This window comes from Hoplias malabaricus, chromosome 14, assembly GCF_029633855.1.
Source record: "Hoplias malabaricus isolate fHopMal1 chromosome 14, fHopMal1.hap1, whole genome shotgun sequence".
Lineage (NCBI taxonomy): Eukaryota > Metazoa > Chordata > Actinopteri > Characiformes > Erythrinidae > Hoplias > Hoplias malabaricus.
In genome coordinates, this window is record NC_089813.1 from 12,028,625 (window position 1) to 12,049,745 (window position 21,121).

The 21,121-nt window shown below is 37.0% G+C and overlaps 1 protein-coding gene and 1 non-coding gene across 2 annotated transcripts; both read right to left on the bottom strand.

Moving 5' to 3' along the window:
- Positions 1–23: 23 nt before the first annotated feature.
- Positions 24–20,613, bottom strand: LOC136666036 (protein disulfide isomerase Creld1). Its single transcript, XM_066643991.1, has 11 exons — positions 20,455–20,613; positions 19,208–19,330; positions 18,287–18,369; positions 14,937–15,047; positions 14,766–14,857; positions 12,799–12,978; positions 12,180–12,275; positions 6,386–6,469; positions 5,579–5,674; positions 3,198–3,338; positions 24–2,359 (listed from the first exon to the last, which is right to left on the bottom strand). The coding sequence occupies exons 2-11, from the start codon at positions 19,322–19,324 to the stop codon at positions 2,139–2,141; spliced, it is 1,221 nt and encodes a 406-aa protein (XP_066500088.1). The 5' UTR covers positions 19,325–19,330; positions 20,455–20,613; the 3' UTR covers positions 24–2,138.
- LOC136666651 (U2 spliceosomal RNA) lies at positions 4,987–5,178 on the bottom strand. Its single transcript, XR_010795410.1, has one exon. It is a non-coding gene; the product is annotated as a U2 spliceosomal RNA (small nuclear RNA).
- Positions 20,614–21,121: the final 508 nt, after the last annotated feature.

Sequence of the window (21,121 nt, forward strand, 5' to 3'; positions counted from 1 at the left end):
TTGTGTCACTTAAATAGGCTTTAATTAAATAACATTTCCACTGCTTTTTCACAAAGCGGATAAATCATAACAATCTATCATTGTTTTATGGGTGGCAGTATTGTAAAACAAAGCCCAGAAATTGTAAAACAGACAGGGAGGTAGACGATGAAGCTGAATTCATGAGCTGGAAAGTTACTTTGTTCATGTGACTCAAGTTAACTCACCAACTTATGCCTCCACCTAGTGTTCTGTTCACTGCGATGGAGATGAGGTTCCTTTAAAACTAAGTGGATATAAAGTTCATGCAGGTTTTACCATCATACAAATGAATACAGATTCAGAAAAGTAAAACTGGATTGTGTGTCAAAAATGTAACTAGTGTAACCCTTCCACTGTAGTTGTGCTGGCAAAACGTGATGATAGAAAAGTTTTTTTCAGTGTTTCTGTCAGTGTTCTATGTGCCTTATAATCATTTGAAATGTTCAGATTCACCCTGCTGTTCAGGTGGAGTTTTGGTTGAAAAATGTTGGGAGAATTTGTTTCATAGTCAAGTTATGGACATTATTGAAGATATTTAGCACGATGGCCTTCAAATAGTGTGATTAGTATTCATATGAGACGGTGCAGCAGCATCTTTTGAAAGAAACTTTCAATTTCCAGAGACAACAGCGTGTGAGTACTTTCACTGACATCTGGACTATTAAAAACACAGTCTACAGTATTAAAACAGCCATGAAGATAAATGGAAGAAAACACATTCCTGTTTCACCTGAAACTACACAAGCCTCAAAGCAAAATAATATATCTGTCAGCACCTTGCTCCTTGCACTAATTATTCAAATATTTTTCCAGGGATGTTTTTCTACACTTGCAAATTTTAGTCGTGAAAGTTGGTTGAACTTTCTGCTTCCCAAAGTCCAAGCAATCCCACTTGCAACATTCAATCAACCAAAAGAGCTTACAGAACAACTTGGATGTCTAGGTCCAGTATTTATCTGTTTTTCAACAGCAACTGAACACTGTGCTGCAAAATTAATAACCTGCACTTACAATTGTGGCTCGAAATTAAATAAAGGGTGGTCTCTGACTGCACAGTACTTCTGAAATACACCATCGAACCTGAATGAGTCATAGAACAGAAAATTACAATCTGTTTAATGATAAATAAATAGTCTTTAGATTTGACTAAAATGCAGAAATTGATGCAAAAACAAATGAAACTGCGTAAATGCAGCATTTTTCTAGCTTTTCTCAAGGGTCACTTGAGTTGTAGTTAGAGTTCTGTGTGTGCTAAATTAGAACTGAAAAAAAATTCTCCTCAGTAAAAATATCAGTAGTATACGTAATGTAATTCAAATTCAGTTTCAGGGAAAAATCATACCTTGTCTGGGTCACGCTTTTCCACACTTCAGAAAGTCATTGGACCATGGAGCATAAAAGAATATTAAAGGTATCTTGGTTTTAGGGCCTGTAATTCTTTCATTTTCCTCAATGGCATAGAGTGGATTAATGTTTAATTTTCCTCTCACACACACTACTTCATTTTTCTATGCGTAGCTTTAAATATATCTGTGCTCTCAGTAGGTTCATCACATATGTAATCCTATATCTAAATGAAGAAAATAGTGTAAAACAAAATGTATAAGGTTTTAACAAAGAGGTAATTTGGGGTATTTAATCATTCAGTTAAATGTGGATTTGGCTTTTTTATGCTCCTGTACATTTTGACGAGGGGCGGGCCTAAGCCAACATATAGTCAACATACAGCAACATATGCTTTTACCTGCCAAGCATCGGTGCAATCTACACAGCTTTTCAACATCTTAATCTCTCTTAATCTGAGTGTATTAAAAAAATTCCTATTTGAAGTCTCTTACAGTGAGCAGCAGTGAAACCATATTGTGGAAACAGCATATAAATTAGCATAGTACAAACCATTAACATAGCTCAAACTTACACCGCCCAGCCCTTGACAAAATAGCACTGCTACAGTCAACTTTCCTTCTGTCCTTCCTCTAAAATCCCTGATTGGCTTGCATTTCTATAGCCACTCCTCTCAATCTCTCAGCAGCCCCCCCCACTTCAAGTGTCTGTCGCCTGATAGGCTTGCAGTCTGGTAGCCCCACCCTCTCTGGAGTTCCTGAGCAGCTTGGTGGCTAACGTCCTTTAAGAAGGCCGTCCAGCATGCGGTCACCCTTCTCTGAGAGCCAGTAGCCTGCCATAGCAGCCACGCCTCCGATGAAGATGGCGGTAAAAACCATGTCTCCTTTAGCGGCTAGAGTAGCTAGAGCGCAGATCACCACACCGAAAAACATCTGCTGAAGAACGAGCACCTCGTCATCAGTCATATCCTCAAATAAGCCTTTGTCTGGATCAGCTGGAGAGAGAGAGAAGCAAACAACATCAGTTCTATTAGCATGCTCGACGGTAACAAGAACAAACGTGAAACAAAAAGCTGGATTAGGTCTGTCAAATGATTAAAATAATAAATGACTCTTTTGGTTTTATCTTATGCCTATATTAGCGGCCATCATCCATGTCATAAAAGACGTGTAGTTTAGCAAACAGCAGTTAAGCGTTTTCCAGCTAACTGAGGCTCAAATCACACATGTTTAGAGAATAAAGCCTCATACATGTGAGCGCAATATCCAGTGAAAGGTTGTCTGAGTATTTTGTCTGTTTACAGCTTCCTTCCTCTCTCTTTTATCCCAAACTCAGCGCTTACCACACAACTGCGGTGGGCTACTGGGCTTGTGTTCCCCCCCCCCCACTCGACTTGTATTTGACACACCACACTCAAAGTATAAATACCACCCTCATTTTGAGATACCATGTTCATTTTTAAATACTGTGGTATATGGTATTACTGTTATACCGCCAAACCCTAATCTTGTGTGTGATTCTCTGCATACTTTCTTCACTCTGCTCTTTAATGTATAGGACCCTCATAGGACCATCACAGAGCAGTAGCCTGCCATGGTGGATCATTCTTAGCACTTATTTGTCCATAGGTTCTCCAACATTTCTATTTCTATATAACATACATACAGCAACATACAGCTTATGCTTTAGCCTGTACTCACAGGGATAAGACCATACCTTTTTAACTAACTTTGCAGATCTGATGAGATGCAACATTTGACAATTCTTTTAAACATAAATATATACATGAGTACATACATAGTTCCAAATAATCAGATGTCTGTTGTACTCACAAGGTAGAATGTTCTCCACACAGATGCTGTCTCTACGGATGAAGCCTTCAGCACACTCACAGTGGAATGAACCCTCTTCATTAATGCAAGCTTCGTTAAGTCCAGGACATGCTATCGCTTTCTCCTTACACTCATTTATATCTGACGAGGAAAGAAAAATAGACACAATGACTGAGATCTGAAAAAGAAACTGACCTGTAATTTCACCATGCCCACAGCTTAAAATATTTGAAATAAATAATCACATAATGGGGCTAAAAGGGGTTAACATGTCAAACGTGTCTGTCACAAAATGGAAGATATTAATTTAGAACAATTCCAGAATGCGAACAGAGATGTATGATTCTGTTCTGACTGAGATTATGTATCAGATAAGGGATGAACTACCATAAATAAACAATTACTTTATTACTGCACAACTGAAAACTCCTTGTGAGGATATCACAAGAATCAAATAACACAACAGCATTCTCCCCCTGTCGAAATAGCCCTGTTCAGAACGGTTTGTTTGAGCGCCAGTTCCTTTAAAAAAGGAATAAACCACTGTTCACCCCAACCCGAATGCAAAAGAGTGAGAAGCAAGTGGGCAGAAGCTCTCCTTATTAGTAATTTTTACTTGGTTGTCTTTCCTCTCAAGACTTCTTATTTTTACAGTTTTTGCTCAGTAATTGTATAACTGTGCTTCACATTGTCTTTGGACTCTCAAATAAACAGTGTGTCCAGTGCTGTGACTGGAGATACTCAAAAGAGAGTGTGGTACAGCTCTAACATCTCTACACTAGGGTGACCAGACGTCCTCTTTTACTCCAGACATGTCCTCTTTTTTAGACTTAAAAAATGTCAGAGCTGAATTTCACAAACGTCCGGGATTTTGTTTTTCTAGAGCTTACATAGAACTTTGAGAAACATTTCGTTCACAAACTAGTCCCGCCCTCCCCTACTCCGATTGGTTCGCAAAAATGAGAAGGGGGCGTGGTGAAGTAGCCTAAAGTCTTCTGATTGGACGGTCTGACTATAGGGCTACCGTTATTGGTCGATAACCTTCTCTGTAAACATTTAATTGGTCAGTCTCCACGTCAGTAGTCCTTGTTTACGTCAGGCAAAGCTCATGTACCCTACCCTCATCTCGAGCAGATGTGCCGAAACGTAAATGTAAGTTCTCTGAATTAAAAAAGAAATTCCCATGTTTTGTATAGCAAATAAAGGTGTAAAGGACCTAAAAGCACACAAGTTCAGCTAAGGATACAACGGCAGTGAGGGGCGAGAGCTCACCCACACATTTACACTTTTGGATTTATAAAGCATGCTATTGATCTAATCATTCTATCCATCTTCAGCAAACAAGGAGTCATATGTCCTGTGGTTTATGGGTGTAAAAAAAAAAAAATAAAAAATAAAAAAAACAACAGAACACCTCAGTGTAGATGACCACATTAGAAAATGTCTGATGCAAATAAAGGGAAAAGGTGTGGCAAACAAGTATATAATAAACACCACCATAAACAAAAAGTCTAAATTAAGAAGGAGTCGTGCCAATGTAGAGTGGAGTATACAATGTGGATATTCAGAGTGACAGAAATGGTTAATACTGAAGTAGGAGATTTATTTATTTATTTAACCCCTTTATTGACACCCTTGGGGATATTGCTTCTCTGCATTTAACCCATCCATGGTAGTGGGCACACAAACACGCACTAGTGAGCCATTTTTCACACAATGTTTGGGGGTTAGGTGCCTGGGTCTGGGGCAGCCATGGATTATTTTTCTTTCCTGACAGTCCTGGGAATTGAACCGGTGACCCTCCAGCCCCAAGCTCACTTCTCTAATCTTAAGGCCATGGCCTTAGAGAGCAATCCCCTTTTCCATCTTCCTGCTCGAAAAATCAATTTAATATGTAGGCCTCATATAGAGGACGTATCACATATTACACTGATAAGAACAGATACTACACTTAATCTTAGCCAAAGGGCAGAGAAGCTATTAATAGCATGATTGGTACTGATCAGCAATGGTAGACAAAGTACACAAACCATGGACTTGAGTAAAAGTACAGTTACTCAAAAGCAGTTTGGAAAAACACCTAATATATAAGCTGAAATTATTATTTTTTTGTTGTTACAGAGAGAGTAAAGTACCGAATAAAGTAAAGAGAGAGTAAAGTACCGTTGGATACCGGTACCAAATTCCAGGTAGCAGTACCGATATTGGTTCCAAAGGTAACCAAACCACGTTGTGTGTAATTTACTTTGTGTTACATTTTCGAATATAGAGAATGCTATGCAGCATGTGAGACAGAGAGAAAGAAAAAGTGTGAGAGAGAGACGCCCCCCAGCAACACTTCATTTCTATAACTGTCTTCTATATTCTCTGCCTCAACTTACCAAGGCACTTGGTTCCAGTGAGTCTGTAGCCCCGTGCACACTTCTTACAGCGAGCAGGTCCACTGCCCATGCAGCCCACACACGCCTGGTCACAACCTAATTACACACAAATGCACACTATGTATTACAATTTAAAAACATTACCAAGGTAAAATTGACCATCATCTGGGAACATGAGAGATGATGGCTGATAGAAAAAGAGTTTCCAGTCAGGAAGCTCAAAGTGCTTCAAAGTGATAAAGTTCAGTAACTGTACTAACAGAAAAGAAGTTGAGTGAATGTTTATTCTGTTCAATAACAGAATTAAGCATTTTATTAATTAGAAATTAACGTTTAGAAAAAACTTAACACGCTATTATATGAGTTCAACAGTTTAAAAGCACAAAAAAAAGAGATCTCAACTTTTTTTGGGTGGGAATTTGCAGTAGGCCACTATCTAAAATAAATTGCTGGAGCATTAACAAACTTTCTGCTATAGGTAATAAGGTCCCTGGCCATTTAGATAATTATTATTAAGTAAAAGATCTGTAAAATCTACATTAAAATATACAGCCAGGTTTTGTTGCTATATTTTGGGGAAATTGTAAGCTGTCATCTTATGAAGAAGGAAAAAAAATATCGGTTCTGCTTGGAATGCACTGAAAAGTTTTCCGGTTTTCTATGTTGCTCTGGGATAGGAATTTCAGAACTTTCACAATCTTTCTCAAATAACACTTAATAAATGCACTGGATTATTGAGTGGCTAATATTATTACTTTTATTAACAAGTGTTCATATCAATTAGACACATCATGGAGCAGGACTCACCTCTGCACTCATAGGAGCCATCAGTGTTGAAGCAGTATGTGTTGGATGGACATCGTGCCAGCTCAGTACCACACTCATCTACATCTATTATAAATACATTCAGAATGTTACACAATGACAGTTAAACTTTCAAAATTGCATGGTTATATTTCATGTCTTTTTTTATTTGATGTGACAAGTGAACATTACATCCCTACCCAGAACTGACTATTAGATTAATTAATATATAAAATATTAATTTAACATTTAAAAAAAAACCTGAATTAAAAAAGACAAACCATCCAAAAGCTCCTTAGGGCCATTATATTATTTTGCATGTTATGCACCTAAAGCTTCAGTGAACGTACTTGTTTAGTTTGAAAAATGCTTTCTAAACTGTTTATATGTAAAGGGTCCTTGGGTTGAATATGAATTATTCCAGATTAGTTCTACGTATAATACTAGGGATTCTCTATGGAGATTTTCCTATGAAAGGAAATATACCTTAGGCTGAATCTCTGTCTGGGAAACTGGCCTTTAGTGTTCAAATAACACAAAAAAACCATTAAGCATTAACAATTTGTAGGTTACAGTTAGTTGTTTGCTCAAAGATGACAGATGTCGGTGCGTGTGATGATATAAAGCATTAAGTATACAAACTGACAACTTAAGGATGATTTCTGGCTTTTTTCCTGGTTGATGTAAGTGGTGAACTGGCAGAAAAATCCCAAAGATTATCTTGGCACCAATTCCAGTAACAGAGAATGTATGATCTCACTTCAAACCACCAAATGTTAATTTTACACTGTTAAACATTTTGAGTAGAGCGGTAGAGTTGGCTGATAAAATCATGCACTCTGTATGAAATACTAAATTGACACAGAATATTAAAAAAATGCACAGTGGTTTCAGATCATTTTAAATGGTTTTCAGGCTGTTTGTTTTGGCACTTCTCCTATGATTACACTACCATGTTTAAATTCTGTTCCAAGAATTTGTTGAATTAAATCAACAAGCTCAGTCTTGCTCATCTTATGCAAAACAGATGATAAGAGTCTCTAATGGCTGTGATTAAAGCTTGGACACTTTTACCGTTTTACTTATTATAGCTTAATCTGTCATTTTAGTCCTTTAACTAAAACTATAAACTGCATCACAGCTTGAGTGCCCTTTAGAATTGTGACCATTTTATTTTAAAAGGTTTAATAAAATGAGATTCCATAAAATTTAGAAATAACACCTGGGACAGATTAAAAAAAAAGCCCTAGATAAAAAGCACAAAAATAACACATCTGTATACAGCACGCTCAATAATTATTGGCACTCCTAGTTAAAATGTATTAAAAGCCTTAAATTTAATACATTTTTTATTGCATAATCTCACTCTGAAAGAAAATTAGAAAAAAGTAACCTTCAACTCAAGTGGAAAAAAATAAAAAAATAAAGAAAAAATCCTGTACAAAGTACTAACACCATGGGTGCCAATAATTGTGGCACACATGATTTAATTCCAAAGATATATTTCTTAATGTGTGGTTTTTTCCCACCAAATAAAAGCACTTGAATTAAAGCTTAGATTTTTCTATTTTTTTGCACTGTTGTCCTATATAATTAAAAAATAATAATTTATTAAAAAAATAATAATTTATTATTTGTGAAATGTTACAAAGAAAAAAGGAAAAAAGAAAAATAAACAGAATTCAAACCCTAGTATTTAAACCCTAAATTAAAATAATACAAAGACAACATTACAAATGCTAAAACTGAGACTCATTGTTTTTTTTTTTAAACCATATTCCCATTTTGAATTTGATGCCAGCAACACAATAACAAAAAATTGGAACAGGGGCATTAAAATACAGCTAGAGTAGTGTAATGCTACAAAAATATATTAGGTTAACTGGCAACAGGTCTGTGACGTAACTGGGTTAACAAAGAGCATCTCAGACAGGCTGAGTCTTTCAGAAGTAAATATGGGGATGTGTTCACCACTGCCCAGTCAAAGAGTGAAAAAAATTCAAGAATAACGTTTCTCAACATAAAGAACCAGCGAAGAACCAGTGGATGTTTTCATCTGCAATACATAATGTCATTAAATATTTTCAGATAATCCAGAAAATGTCTATCTGCAGCTAATGTTGGCTGGCTGTGATATTTGGCCTCTCAGGTGGCTCTGAATTAAAAACAGATATGATTCTGCAGTGGAAATAACCACATGGGCTTCAGAAACAATTCCTACAAACACAGTTCATCACTGCATCCACAAATGATGAACTGAAGGGAATTGGAAAAGTGTCCTGTGGTCCAACAAATCAAATCTTCCAATTCTTTTTGGCGGTCATGGATTGTCACAGCTTGTTAAACGCTAACAGTTCAAAAGCCAGTTGTGATGGTACGAGATGCACATGGCATGGGTGACTTGCACATCTATGAACGCACAATTAACACTGGAAGATTTATACAAGATTTGGAGCAACATGTGCCATCCAGACCTTGTCTTTGTCACGGAAGGCCTTGTTTGTTTTACAAAGACAATAACAACCCTTATTATGTGTGAATTACAACAGCATTCTCCCATAGTAAAAAAAAGGTTCTAATCCTGTTCTTATCAACCAGCATACTGTGAAATGAAAACAAGAGCAAAGAGAAACTAGGCCTAGCTTTGCCAGAGCACCATAAGCCCTATAGCCATTGTCACATAGGTGTTTCTGGCATTTCAAAAACAAGAAAGCCCAAATACATACCTTTGTCATTGGAAGGTCTGGAGAAGCTTTGGTGCTTCATATCAATGTCTTTCTTTTAGGGCTGCAACAACTAATCGATTAAATCGATTAAAATCGAGTGTTAAAATTGTTGGCCACTAATTTAATAATCGATTAGTTGGGTCTAAGTTATTATACACATAGATACAGTTGCTACACGTGACGAACTCACAGCAGAGGATAATGTTAGTACAAACAGAGAGAAAAATGTACGACCTAAGTCATCAAAAGTATGGGAACACTTTACATTAACGCCTTCAAGGAACAGCGTTAGGTGCAAAATATGCACAGCTGATCTCGCATGGCATGGCAGCACAACATCACTGCATGAGCATCTGAAAAGGAAGCCTGTTTGAGCTATGTGTGAAAGAGATTAAGTATAGTAAGTTAATTCTACTTTTTCTCTCACTCAATGTTACTAGAGCCTGCTAGAGTAGTTAAACAACATTTGTTTTTCTTAGTACATTGATATTACACTCACGTTTAGCGAACAAGCCTTAGCATCCCCCCGAGTTTTCTCTTCCACCTTAAATGTGTCAGCTCGATCAGCAGTTCCAAAACAAACCGTAGTTTTAGTCAAGCTAATGTTAGCGACAAATTCTATTTTTTTTTCTCTCACTCAATGTCACTAGAGCCTGCTAGAGTACTTAAACAAGATGTCTCATTTTTAGTAAATTTATATCACTCTTGTATTTAGCGAGTTTTCCATTCCACCTTAAATGTGCCGGCAGTTACATTCAGAGTTAAAAAAAATCAATCCAAACATTTTTTAAAATAATATATTTAAATCCTTTTTCAAGGTCTTTTCTGACTGGCATTGCATGTTAGTGTTTGAGTATCACATAGTACATATCACAAAGTGTATATTTACATTATAAGTGTTAATTACATTACATACACTGTGTTAAATATTGATAAAAATAAAATTAATGTAACAGTTGGGTTAATTCTTCATGTAAATGCTAATTTTTAATAATGGTAGGTTGTGTTCTCCTTATACAATTACAACATTAGTTCTCTAAAATCTTAAATATCTTAACAATATCTGATCATGTGTTAGCTGAATTTCCCTTTTATTCTCAGCACATGGCAACGTCACCCAATATCCATTTATGTAATTTTAATTTGCCTACATTGTTGTCTGCATTTTAGATCAGTAGTAATTAACTTAAAAAAGATGTATGTTCATATCTACACTTTCTCTCTCACCTCAGATAAAAACAGCCCAGCATTGCTGACTATGTTTTGAAGAAGATCTGCACACCACAGCAAGCAGCTGTTCTCACTGATAGTATCCTGAATAAGCTAGTAACAGACAGGAAACTAAATTTGGCTCGTCTTCCTTTTAATCCGATTAATAATCGATTAATCGAAAAAATAATTGACAGATTAATCGACTATCAAAATAATTATTAGTTGCAGCCCTACTTTGTTTACAATAATAACAAATAATAACAAACTATGAAATGGTTTATTTTGTCAGTTGTTGACAGTGTGTGTATGATCATGGAAAGCCTGTTATTTTCTGTTAATACAAAGCTATAACACTGAAGCACTGTGTTCAGAAGACATTGAAGCAACTCATTTACCAGAAACCAACAAGATAACATTATAACATTTAAGTTTTTGAATATTTCTAAAACCAAGCACCTTAACATTTTATCAACTAAGTAATCTACACTTGATACAGAAACATAGCATCGCTGGGAACTAGATATTTATTACTGACTTACAGTTCTATAAAGATTAGACTGATAAAACGGTGCTGTAACTAATTCACAGCCTCATTTATTTTGAGTAACACCTCGCTCTGGTGTTCTGGCTTTAACACATTTTTGTGTAAAATTAAACAAAAAGTTGATTAATAAAAAGTGAGATGTGTCCGTGATTTTGTGTCATTATAGGAACAGAAAAGTTGATTTCTGTTTGTTAAATATATGGTAGAAAATAAAAGGCTGGGTCACAGAAACACCTCCAAACAAAGAAGAGACTGTGATAAATATTACCTCAACAACGTTCAGCACATTTCTGTTTGAGGCTGCAGTAAAACACCGCTCACCGCGGTGAACGGAGGACCTACAGCTTTGAAGCGGCAAGAGTGTGTCCCAATTCAGCTCTTAACTCTCTGAACCCTTGAACAATTCAACCCTCACACCTTCTGCTCACCTTTCAATAACTACATCAAAGTGAACACTTCAATATAGGATTTAAGGCTTATGGCAAAAAAAATGGGATGGGGGAAAGCCTGTTGACAGCAAAAAGTTTTAGGTCCCATAAAGAGGACTTGCCTGGAGAAAACAGGACATTTGATCACAGCCGAACGGTTCCAAATTTAGTTCACAAACTGGAATGTGAAATATAGCTGAACTAACAACCAACGATGTAGTAGCACCACCTTAAGTCCTCTCTGTGAAATATGACTGAACTAACAGTTCTTACTTGCGCATGCACGTTTCAACATTATTAGTCAGTCAGTCAATCAGTCAGTCAGTAAGCAAAAATGCCTCTTCCCAGTAGGCGGTCCAGCAAATACTATGACGCAGACCTGAACAGATGAGCAGATCAGGCAACAATGGGGAAACTTTCAAAAGGACCATGGTTGGTCTCCACAGTTTCTAAATGCTTACAAAGTGTTGTTAAAAGAAGAGGTGATGCAACACTGTGCCCCTGTCCCAATTGATTTGCAAAGTGTTGCTGGCATCAAATTCAATGGAGGCAACTACTTTTCAATAAAGACTTTTGAAACTGTTGAAAGTCTTTGTACTATTTCTAACTAAATATAGGGTTTAAGTGAATTGCATCTGATGGCATTCTATTTTTATTTACATTTTGCACAGTGTGGTTTGAAATACTACTACTACAAATAATAATAAATTCTTATTTTTATATACTATTACAAATATATGTTTCAAATTAAACTAATGATGTACACTCCAACTTGGCGAGCCACTGTATCATGGTCTGAGTCAGGCCCTTATTAAGTCAAAGTAAACACTTTTGTTTCCTCATCGATCTTAATGGAATCCGTTTTGAATTTGATCAGCAGAACTCACCCACACACTTGTTGTCATGAAGTATCCACCCTGGTTTGCAGTCCAGACACTTGTAGTCTTGAGGGCCGCTGCACTTTTTACAGGAGTGGTAACACGCTACATCAACAAGAAAAATAAAACACATTTAGATGCTGGATCACACTTATTGGAAAGATCTGTGCTAAATACAGTTGCCAAGTACTCCTTTGACCAACAGTCTATTTGCCAAAATTTAAACATGGAGTCTCTCCTCAGGTGTTCTCTATAATGCACTACTGCAGTGCTAATGTTTTCATGCATTTTTAATGTGTAGTTTTATTTATGCTATTAATTTAATGAAAGACATTTCTAGTTACTTATATCACATTAATAAAGTTTAATGTAATACTTTGACTAAAATTGTAGGTTACTGTAGATAACAAAATACACACACATTCTATAACGCTTTTACGGAGCATTCAATATCTCATTTCTTCAAGACTCAAGTCACTGAACTTTGAGGTTTGTCAAATACAAACATGTATTTTATCAGTTTTATGGAAATTAATATTCTGTCATTCACTATGAAATACAATATTGATTGCAAATACTTAGATCTGAAATATCTGTTTGGTGTCTGAGTGTTTGGTGCTCTGATCACCTGAGCATGGCGGCTGTGTGCCATTCCTGCTCTTTTCTCTGTAGTATCCATCTGCACACTCCTGGCACAGTGGACCCGAGTAGCCTGGATCACAAACACACTCTCCTCCTCCGAGACGTGTTCCCTCTCCCTCACAGCGGCCAAGACCTCCACACACACCACCAGGACCCGATGGACACTCTGAGAAAACACAGAAGAACAATCAACAACCTACTGGCTGCTAATATTTTGTGTGGATGTGTATATGGTACAGTGCATAGGACAGGAACCACCCTTCTTTTGTTTAATTTCCAGTCAAAACTGTGTGATAACAACCAGTTAATTATTTTTCAGCTGATTCTGTGGAGACCAGATAGAGGATAGTCCACATCCTTTCATTTACATAAGAAAATAAATGGAAAAAATACCGTTTTAAAAACTAGGGACTCCTAACAATAGTGAAAAACATGGTAGACCAGAAAACTGTTCTTAAACAGCACTTAAACCTTTTGTCTTTGAGAGAAAATTAAGATTAATTGAGATAGAAAAAACAATTTAAGTGCTTTTCTGTCCACTGTGGGAAGACAAGTCAACAATGTGGGTCTGAAAGTATGTGTAGCTGTGTTTAACCTATTCCAGAGAATGGGAAAATAAAGAATAATGTCCCTTCTGACCTTTTGGAAATGGAAGCTGTAATAAAGGAAAAGTTTAAGACAAACTAAACACAGAGAAGAACAATTATATATTCATTCATTGTGGCTTCTGTGTCATTTGTGGTTAATTATATATTTTGTGATTATTTTTTTTTGTGGAATGGAACCTATCAAAATGTAATGCCACAAAAAAATTAAAACAAAGGTTTGAAACAATATGAATAATAAATAACAAAGTTAGTTATAAACACTACGGTTAATGGCTAAACGCATTTGACATTGCTGTCTATGAAGACAAATATGAAGTATCATATGAAATACAGTTTACCTAAGTTCACATATAGTCAACTAACAGATATCAGCCCCTGTTGACTATTGAGCAATAAGCAATAAGAGCTAATGATCCTGGCTACACTTGAAGAGACTATAATAAAAAACAAATTTGTGCCGTTAGTGGGTGTGTGTGTTTGTGTGTTCATGTGAATGTATGGGATGTTACTGTGATAGGAATTACAGCCTTTTGCTCTCACAGTTTTCCCCCCATCTTCCTGTTCCCAAATACTGTTGTTTTTCCTTCTGAAACATGTTTCCCTTAAATGACTGACCCAATAGCAAGTGCCGAGTGTTAACAAATACAAATTATTTACACAGTCATAATGTTCCGCATGTAAATGTTTGTGTGCATTTGATAGTGTCAAAATAGGGAATCAACAGGGAAATTCCCAGAATCATTAAATCTGCAAATGAGTCCACCCACCTAGACCCAACCAGAACAATCAGAAAATCTTTTGGCTGTGTTGGTTTGATTGTACAATAGTCAAAAAAAAAAATCAAATAATCAATAACATTTTTCATTTTATTTTCAGTATATTTCTATACATTGGAATTAAGTTATTGTTAATTGTAGTTTTCAGTTTCAAGATTCAGTTAATTGTATCTGGCAGTTAACTGGGCTCATAGGCTCTCTTTCATAGCCTCAACATGGATTATAACCATGTAATTATGTAACTAGTTTTGAATTAGTGCTCAATTTATAATGGCGAATTGTAAATTAATATTTTTTATACTGCTGTTACCTGCTTGATTTGTCTTTCAAACTACTAGGCAATTAAGCAGCCATGAACTTTTTGATCAGAGTTTAAGTGTTCTTAAGTATTTGAGCTTCAATGTAACACAGCTGGAGTCTGTCTCTCAGACTATAATAAACTGTGCTGGTAGATACTGGTTATTTCAACTGTTAGCTTCTTAACACTGGTATTGCCCACAGAAGTTTCCTAATATGCTGCCGCTGTAAACCTACACATTTAATGGGAAGAACTGAGTCTAAGTTCAGACCTGCACATTCTGGTCCAAAGCGGCCTGGTGGACAGCACAATCTCAGTTCTTCGATACATAGCCACTCAAACAAGTCTGGAGCCTCCTCCTGTCTGAGATAAAAATGCACAGTATATCATTTATATCATAAAAAAAGACATAAGACCATCCCAGTCAGAGTATCAGTCTCACCTGTGGAACCACCAGGTCTCCACCTGGTCCTCGATCTGCTCTAACAGTTTGTTGCATTCAAAATCAGACTTCTCACACGCAGTCTCCACAATCTCCAAAAGACGTGTCTCACTGAAACCGGTACACAGAAAGGGAAAATCCATTATTTTTCTGGTACTAACAAAAGACAGACAAAAAAGTTTCTGAAAAGGAAATGCAATAGTCATTCCCTGAATTTATCATACGGAATTTTTAATCCGATTTATTTTCCCTGTCCCTTTCCAAGTAAGAGTTCCTCTGAAACTCCCTCACAGAAACCCTGTTTTACCACAGTTTAAGGATATGGCCTAAAATTAACCTATCATTTTAGGCATGTGTATTACAGATAATTGTACTGGGAGTCTGTTAAAATGGTTCACTTTTTGATAAATGCTTTTAAAGGTGATCAAATAAAATATAAATTAGATTTGATTATATTTGTATAAATTGTCATGTGTCTCTTTAATATATGTTTGTTGAAAAAAAAAAGATTTCTTTTGGAATTATAGAGCATTAGAGACTCTGACTGGAGCTATGGACACGATGTTTAGGTAAAATGGGACAGCTGTTCAGTGAACAGGGGCTCAATTTAAAGAGAGAACAACACAGACATTTCAGCCAAAATCGATGAAACAGTAAATATTTGCCCACGTATGATAATATTATGATTATCTGCCTGCCAAACTCACACTTTTAAGTTTAGTATAGTACATATTGTATGATATTAGTGTGTAGTACACAGTTGTGATGTAGCCTGCGGGTTTTTAGCAAAACATCTTATCAGCTAGTGAAAAAGGTGCTAGTATCTAAAATGACCTATTGTTAGGTTTTTTTTCTTCCTCTTTCCATAATTTTACTTTGTTGGTAAGTGTGTGATTGCTTAATTACCCTTTTCACTGATGTAAGTCATTTTCGATGTCAGGCACACTTATCACATGATTTCGCTGGCTTCCTTTATTAAACACTCTGCCCTAGCAACCTTAGCAAATCCAGACCAGTCATTCATTCATTCATTCATTGTCTGTAACCGTTTATCCAGTTCACAGTCACGGTGGGTCAGGAGCCTACCCGGAATCACTGGGTGCAAGGCAGGAAGCCTGGAGGGGGCAATTGTTCTTCACAGGGCAACACACACTCACACATATGAACACTTTTTGTGTCACCAGTCAACCTACCAACGTGTGTTTTTAGACAATGGGAGCACCCGGAAGAAACCCACACGGACACAGGGAGAACACACTAAACTCCTCACAAACAGTCACCTGGCGTGGGACAGAAACCCACAACCTCCAGGTCCCTAGAGCTGTGTGACTGCGACACTACCTGCCGTGCTGCCCTCAGACCAATCTAAACTATTGATATATGTAAAAAATGCAAGGTCATTTACTGGGGTTGGCTCAAAAATGTTTAAATGATGAGACACTCTAACCTCGTCTGGCCCATTTTACACTATGGGCTATATTAGAGTCCAACTTGAATGTGTTATTAGTTTATATCTGTTATTTGTAATTTATAATTTAATTTTAGGTGTTGGTTCACAGTTGGACAGTAAAAAAATAACTAAATTTGTACTGTAGACATTGTGGCCCCTGGGTCTTATCATCACCATGATAAACAAATGTGCTCAATAATTTTGTCTACATTACATTATCTCACAACCAACCACTGTAAACGTTGCTCTTTGATTAGCTGTGAAAAAATGGCTGTTTGAAACTTCATTATTCTAATGTACATATATGAATGAAAACTACTTTCAAAAATATTCTACTTGTATAAAAAAAACAAGGAAATGTATAATTAATTTCTGTTCTACACCTACAAACATTTACAACTGCTTTCTAACAAGCCTTTTTTAACAAGCCAAAACAGCATCAGATCCTAATCACCAGGATGTCTGCTTTTTGTTCTTAGAATACATTTTGCGGTTCGTTGCTGAGACGGATAACCATGTCATAATCAAAAGCAAGTTTTGTCAACTTCCACAGACCTGTTTACCATATACACATTTTCCCCATTTAACATGACATTTGACGTGACATGAACATTTTGTTTTTTATAAATGTCTACATAGGCCTTTATGCCTCAGTGCATTTCTGCAATTATACAGTCCATGTATTAAATATAAATAAATAAAACATGATGATTTATTACATCTCAGCTGATTTACCAGCTCAGATCAACTCAGCTTCCTTGGAAAAACAAACACTACTTATAAACTGTTCCTTCCTTAAACACGGCTTTATTGTGGTAAGTGCAGAGGGAATGTACAAAGTTGCACGGAAATCAGAAACGGCACATTTCTTTCCATCCTCTGATATATTTAATATTTTACCATTCTCTGCTCAGACACTCTGGAATAACTGGAATTGTGCTACAATTTTAATTACTTTTAACTACATAATAACTAATAACTTATTATAATATATATATATATTATATATAACTATATTATATATAATAATTTATTACAGCAAACACTTGACTGCCTGTATGAAATACGTAAACAACAACGAGATGCCCCTCAGCATCTTTTGCAGTAGACAAACGCTTCAGATAAATCAGAAGGGGATGGATTTAAAAAATGATCACTTTTAAAGTGCCTCCACACACACATCCACAACATATATTGATCGAAATAGGAGCAAACAGCACAGCACTTTCCTGACCATGTCCCTTTTAATAAGCCCTTTTCAGAACGACCAGTTTCAGCGCATGATGAGATTGAGCTTCTGTTTTCTCCAAATGAGAGGCACACAGATGTGAGGTGCGACTAGCATAAACACTGTTTTTTTAGCTGACTCAAAATGCTGATTTTACTCAAGTTCCAGTTGTTTAAAAAATAAAGAAATGTTATGAAAAAGATTTAAGCTTCCTTAAAACGAGTGGAGGGACACTTTGAGGACTTTATTTGGAAAGGTGACCTTGGGCAGCCATGACCTAAAGAGTAGAGACGAAGACAGTTTAGCCAGTTCAATCCCCTGAATGGAAAGTTTTTTCGGGTTGAAGTGCCAAGGCTCCTAATCCTGCAACAGCTTCACAGGCACTAAGGGGGCTGCTTGTGGTGTGTGTGTGTGTTTATTGCTGTTGCAATGACAATAAAAGCCTACTTCATGCCTTTTGCTGGTCCTGCTGGTGAACTGCTGGCAGGTATGCACGTCAGTCAAAAGAATGGTAAATGTATACTAGTATTATTGCCCAGAAGGCACAGCCCCAAAGGTGAACCTTCACAAGTCTTAAAACCATGTGCTCAAAAGCTGGCCAAAGTCAACAGTAAATATCTACTCTGTATATACAATAGTAGAGTATGGTGCTGTTCAAGCCTCGTCTCTCACCTGCGAGCATATTTGGCCAATTTCTCTTCTTCCCAAGCCGTGTTCCCGCCACCAAAGTTTTTATTGGCTGTTCGCTCCAGGCCCTGGAACAAATAAAGATTTTATCTGTTTTACAGTTGTACTTTTTTGGGTGTACAAAACAACGACATCATTTGCCTCTAAGGCAACATGCAGTGGGATACTGTTTTTCCTCATGCCCACCAGATGTGTTTAGAATCTATGTTCACGGATCATCTACACATCAATATAAATGAAACATTTTACAGGCTGCAGCTTTGTAGTCTTTAACCAAGTGTTAAAATCGCTGTTGGTTTGCCAGTCCTTCAAGAACATGCACTTCCTTTGTTCTAATGTTCCAATTCAAGCAAATATGTGAATCATTACAAATTGAGTTCTGCTGGCATCTTGAACATGGATATTTTGAAAATAAAGCGTGATTGGCTGTGATACTGAGAAATGTATTTTTAACAACACACACACACACACACACACACACACACAAAAGACAAATAAATAAGTAAAATATATGCAATGATATACAAGGAACTTTCCCATATTTTCCCATAGGGACTGTATTGTTCGTACAGCCACAGTAAGTTCATCCGAGTTCTTAGACATGTCTTCCAAGCAGCCTTAAAGATGGTGGGTCAAGCCGAAACTTACTTAAAGCCCAAAAAAGCTTGAGATACAGATGAGTTTTGACCTCTAACTGATGGCGTCTTCAGATACTGTGTCTCATTTTTATGTTTCAGCAGTTCTGGTGGAATCGTAGCTCAAGGGTATTTTGACAATAAAATGTGTTTGGAAATTGAACTATCCCACTATCAGTGTTTAGATTATTTCCCAAACTCTGAAATCATCTAACACCAATTCATTTTTTTTACCCTACTGTTCATACCTACATCAGTCCCACACACATACCTTGATGAAGTTTTCTGTGAGTTTGCGGCAAGTCTGGCAGGGTGCGGTCTGCACTGTTACCATGGAGAGGAGGGAGGACAGCACCAGGGCAGGGAGCAGAGGCCATGACCAGCTCATGGTGTTCTACACAGCCAGAGTAGGCAGGAGGTTTTAAAATTCAGGCACATAATTGACATAGAATTAGAGAAGTTTTGTTAAGCATTTGTAAGCTTTTATATGCAAGTTTGATATGGTTAATATTTTTGGGAGGATAACTTGGCCTTACAACCAGCGTGATGAACAAATTTTTTATATGCCAGGAAGCTTTAGTGAAAAAAAGCAGTCAACCTCATTGATGAACATTGGAAAAAGTGCATTTTCCAAATAATTGCAAAAACAGATTCAGACAGGCAGGGTTTCTTATGTCACAAACCTAATGAACCAATCCTGTTAACATTGTTAAATGATTATGTTACAGGGAATTTTAAAACACGTTTTAGGCCAAGAGCTAATTTAAAAAAAACTATTTCAAAGTAATGGGTTAGACCTCAGTGGCATATTCAGAACCATTTTGTGTATTAATTGTCTGTGAGGTAACTTTTAGAGACAATGGATTTCCAGACGTCAGGTCCCATTCACTACCACTGCAAAAAAATCTGACAGGGTCAGTTAACTTATAATAGAGCGTTTTAGATAAATACAGGAGGAATGACTGTGCTTCATCTTCCCAATTTCATTTTTGCACATATTTTGAAATGTCGATTGAGTTCCCCTTTAAATGATACCCAAGTTATGCTGATGGAGGTCATTTTAAAGCTGCCTCGGGATAATGCAGCAGTGTCTGAGGTAAACGACCTACTCCAGCCTCATGGTAAGGCTTTTTCTTAAAGAAAAGTGTAAGGGGGTGTAAAGCTATAATCTCGGTTTAACACTACCAGATTTACTTAGGCAAAAGCTGTCTGCTTGCTCGTCTGCTTCGTATCCGAATTTTCCGTTCCACCTTAAACGGTGCGGCAGTTGCTTGTAAATGCTGCACCATTTAAGGGGGAACGGGTAATTCCAAAAAGAAGCAGGCAAACTGAAAGCTTTGTGTCAAGTTACCTCACACACCACTCCTTAATACATTTGGGAACGGCTATTTTCGTGCTTCATGTTTGTTTCTAAAACCAACGAGGGCATTGTGTGGGAGTACTTAAGGTTCTGTTAAAAATAGGCGCTTCGACGCGGTTCAGTTGAACAGCATCCTTTCAGCATCCTCCCATACTCACCTCACGCTCTTTCTTACAGCCAGAGAAGAGGCGTCCGACTCCCTTCGCCACAAAACACTAGACCAGCACACGCAGTTTTCTTTGCCAAATACAGTTAACCTTCGCGGCTTTGTTTAAAACCGCCTTATTCGCCACCGTCTGGATTTCTAGCTCGTTCTCTGCTAGACTGATGCAGCTGTTATCATAATAGTACCGCCCACCGGCAAAGTGAGCCAATCAGAATTCAGAACATTTCATCAGGACCAATCACAGGGCGCCGTGTACTATACAGTAAAGGTGGGGCATTGGTCTTAGTCAATTTATCGGTTAGTAGATATCGTCCATGGTTTCACGTAATGCTAACCATACACTAAACGGCTTTGAAAAGACTCTGTAAAGCTTTAAACTACTAAAGCCTTACAGCATTACACCCAACAACGTTTCAAGCAATTACACGGTCGCAAATTTACAGTGTGGAAAAAGTAATTAGTGTTTTCTCTGAAGTTAATCAGGATAGATATGCTATGCTAACCACACACTTGCCAAATGAATGGATTTGAAAAGACAACAGACTAAAGTCTGACGCATGCTTTTACACGTTTCACACTTTACGCTGTTCACAAAAAAGTGGCGGTAGTGTCTTATTTGCCTTGCACTCCAATTCTGAATCTGACACAGAACCGTTCAT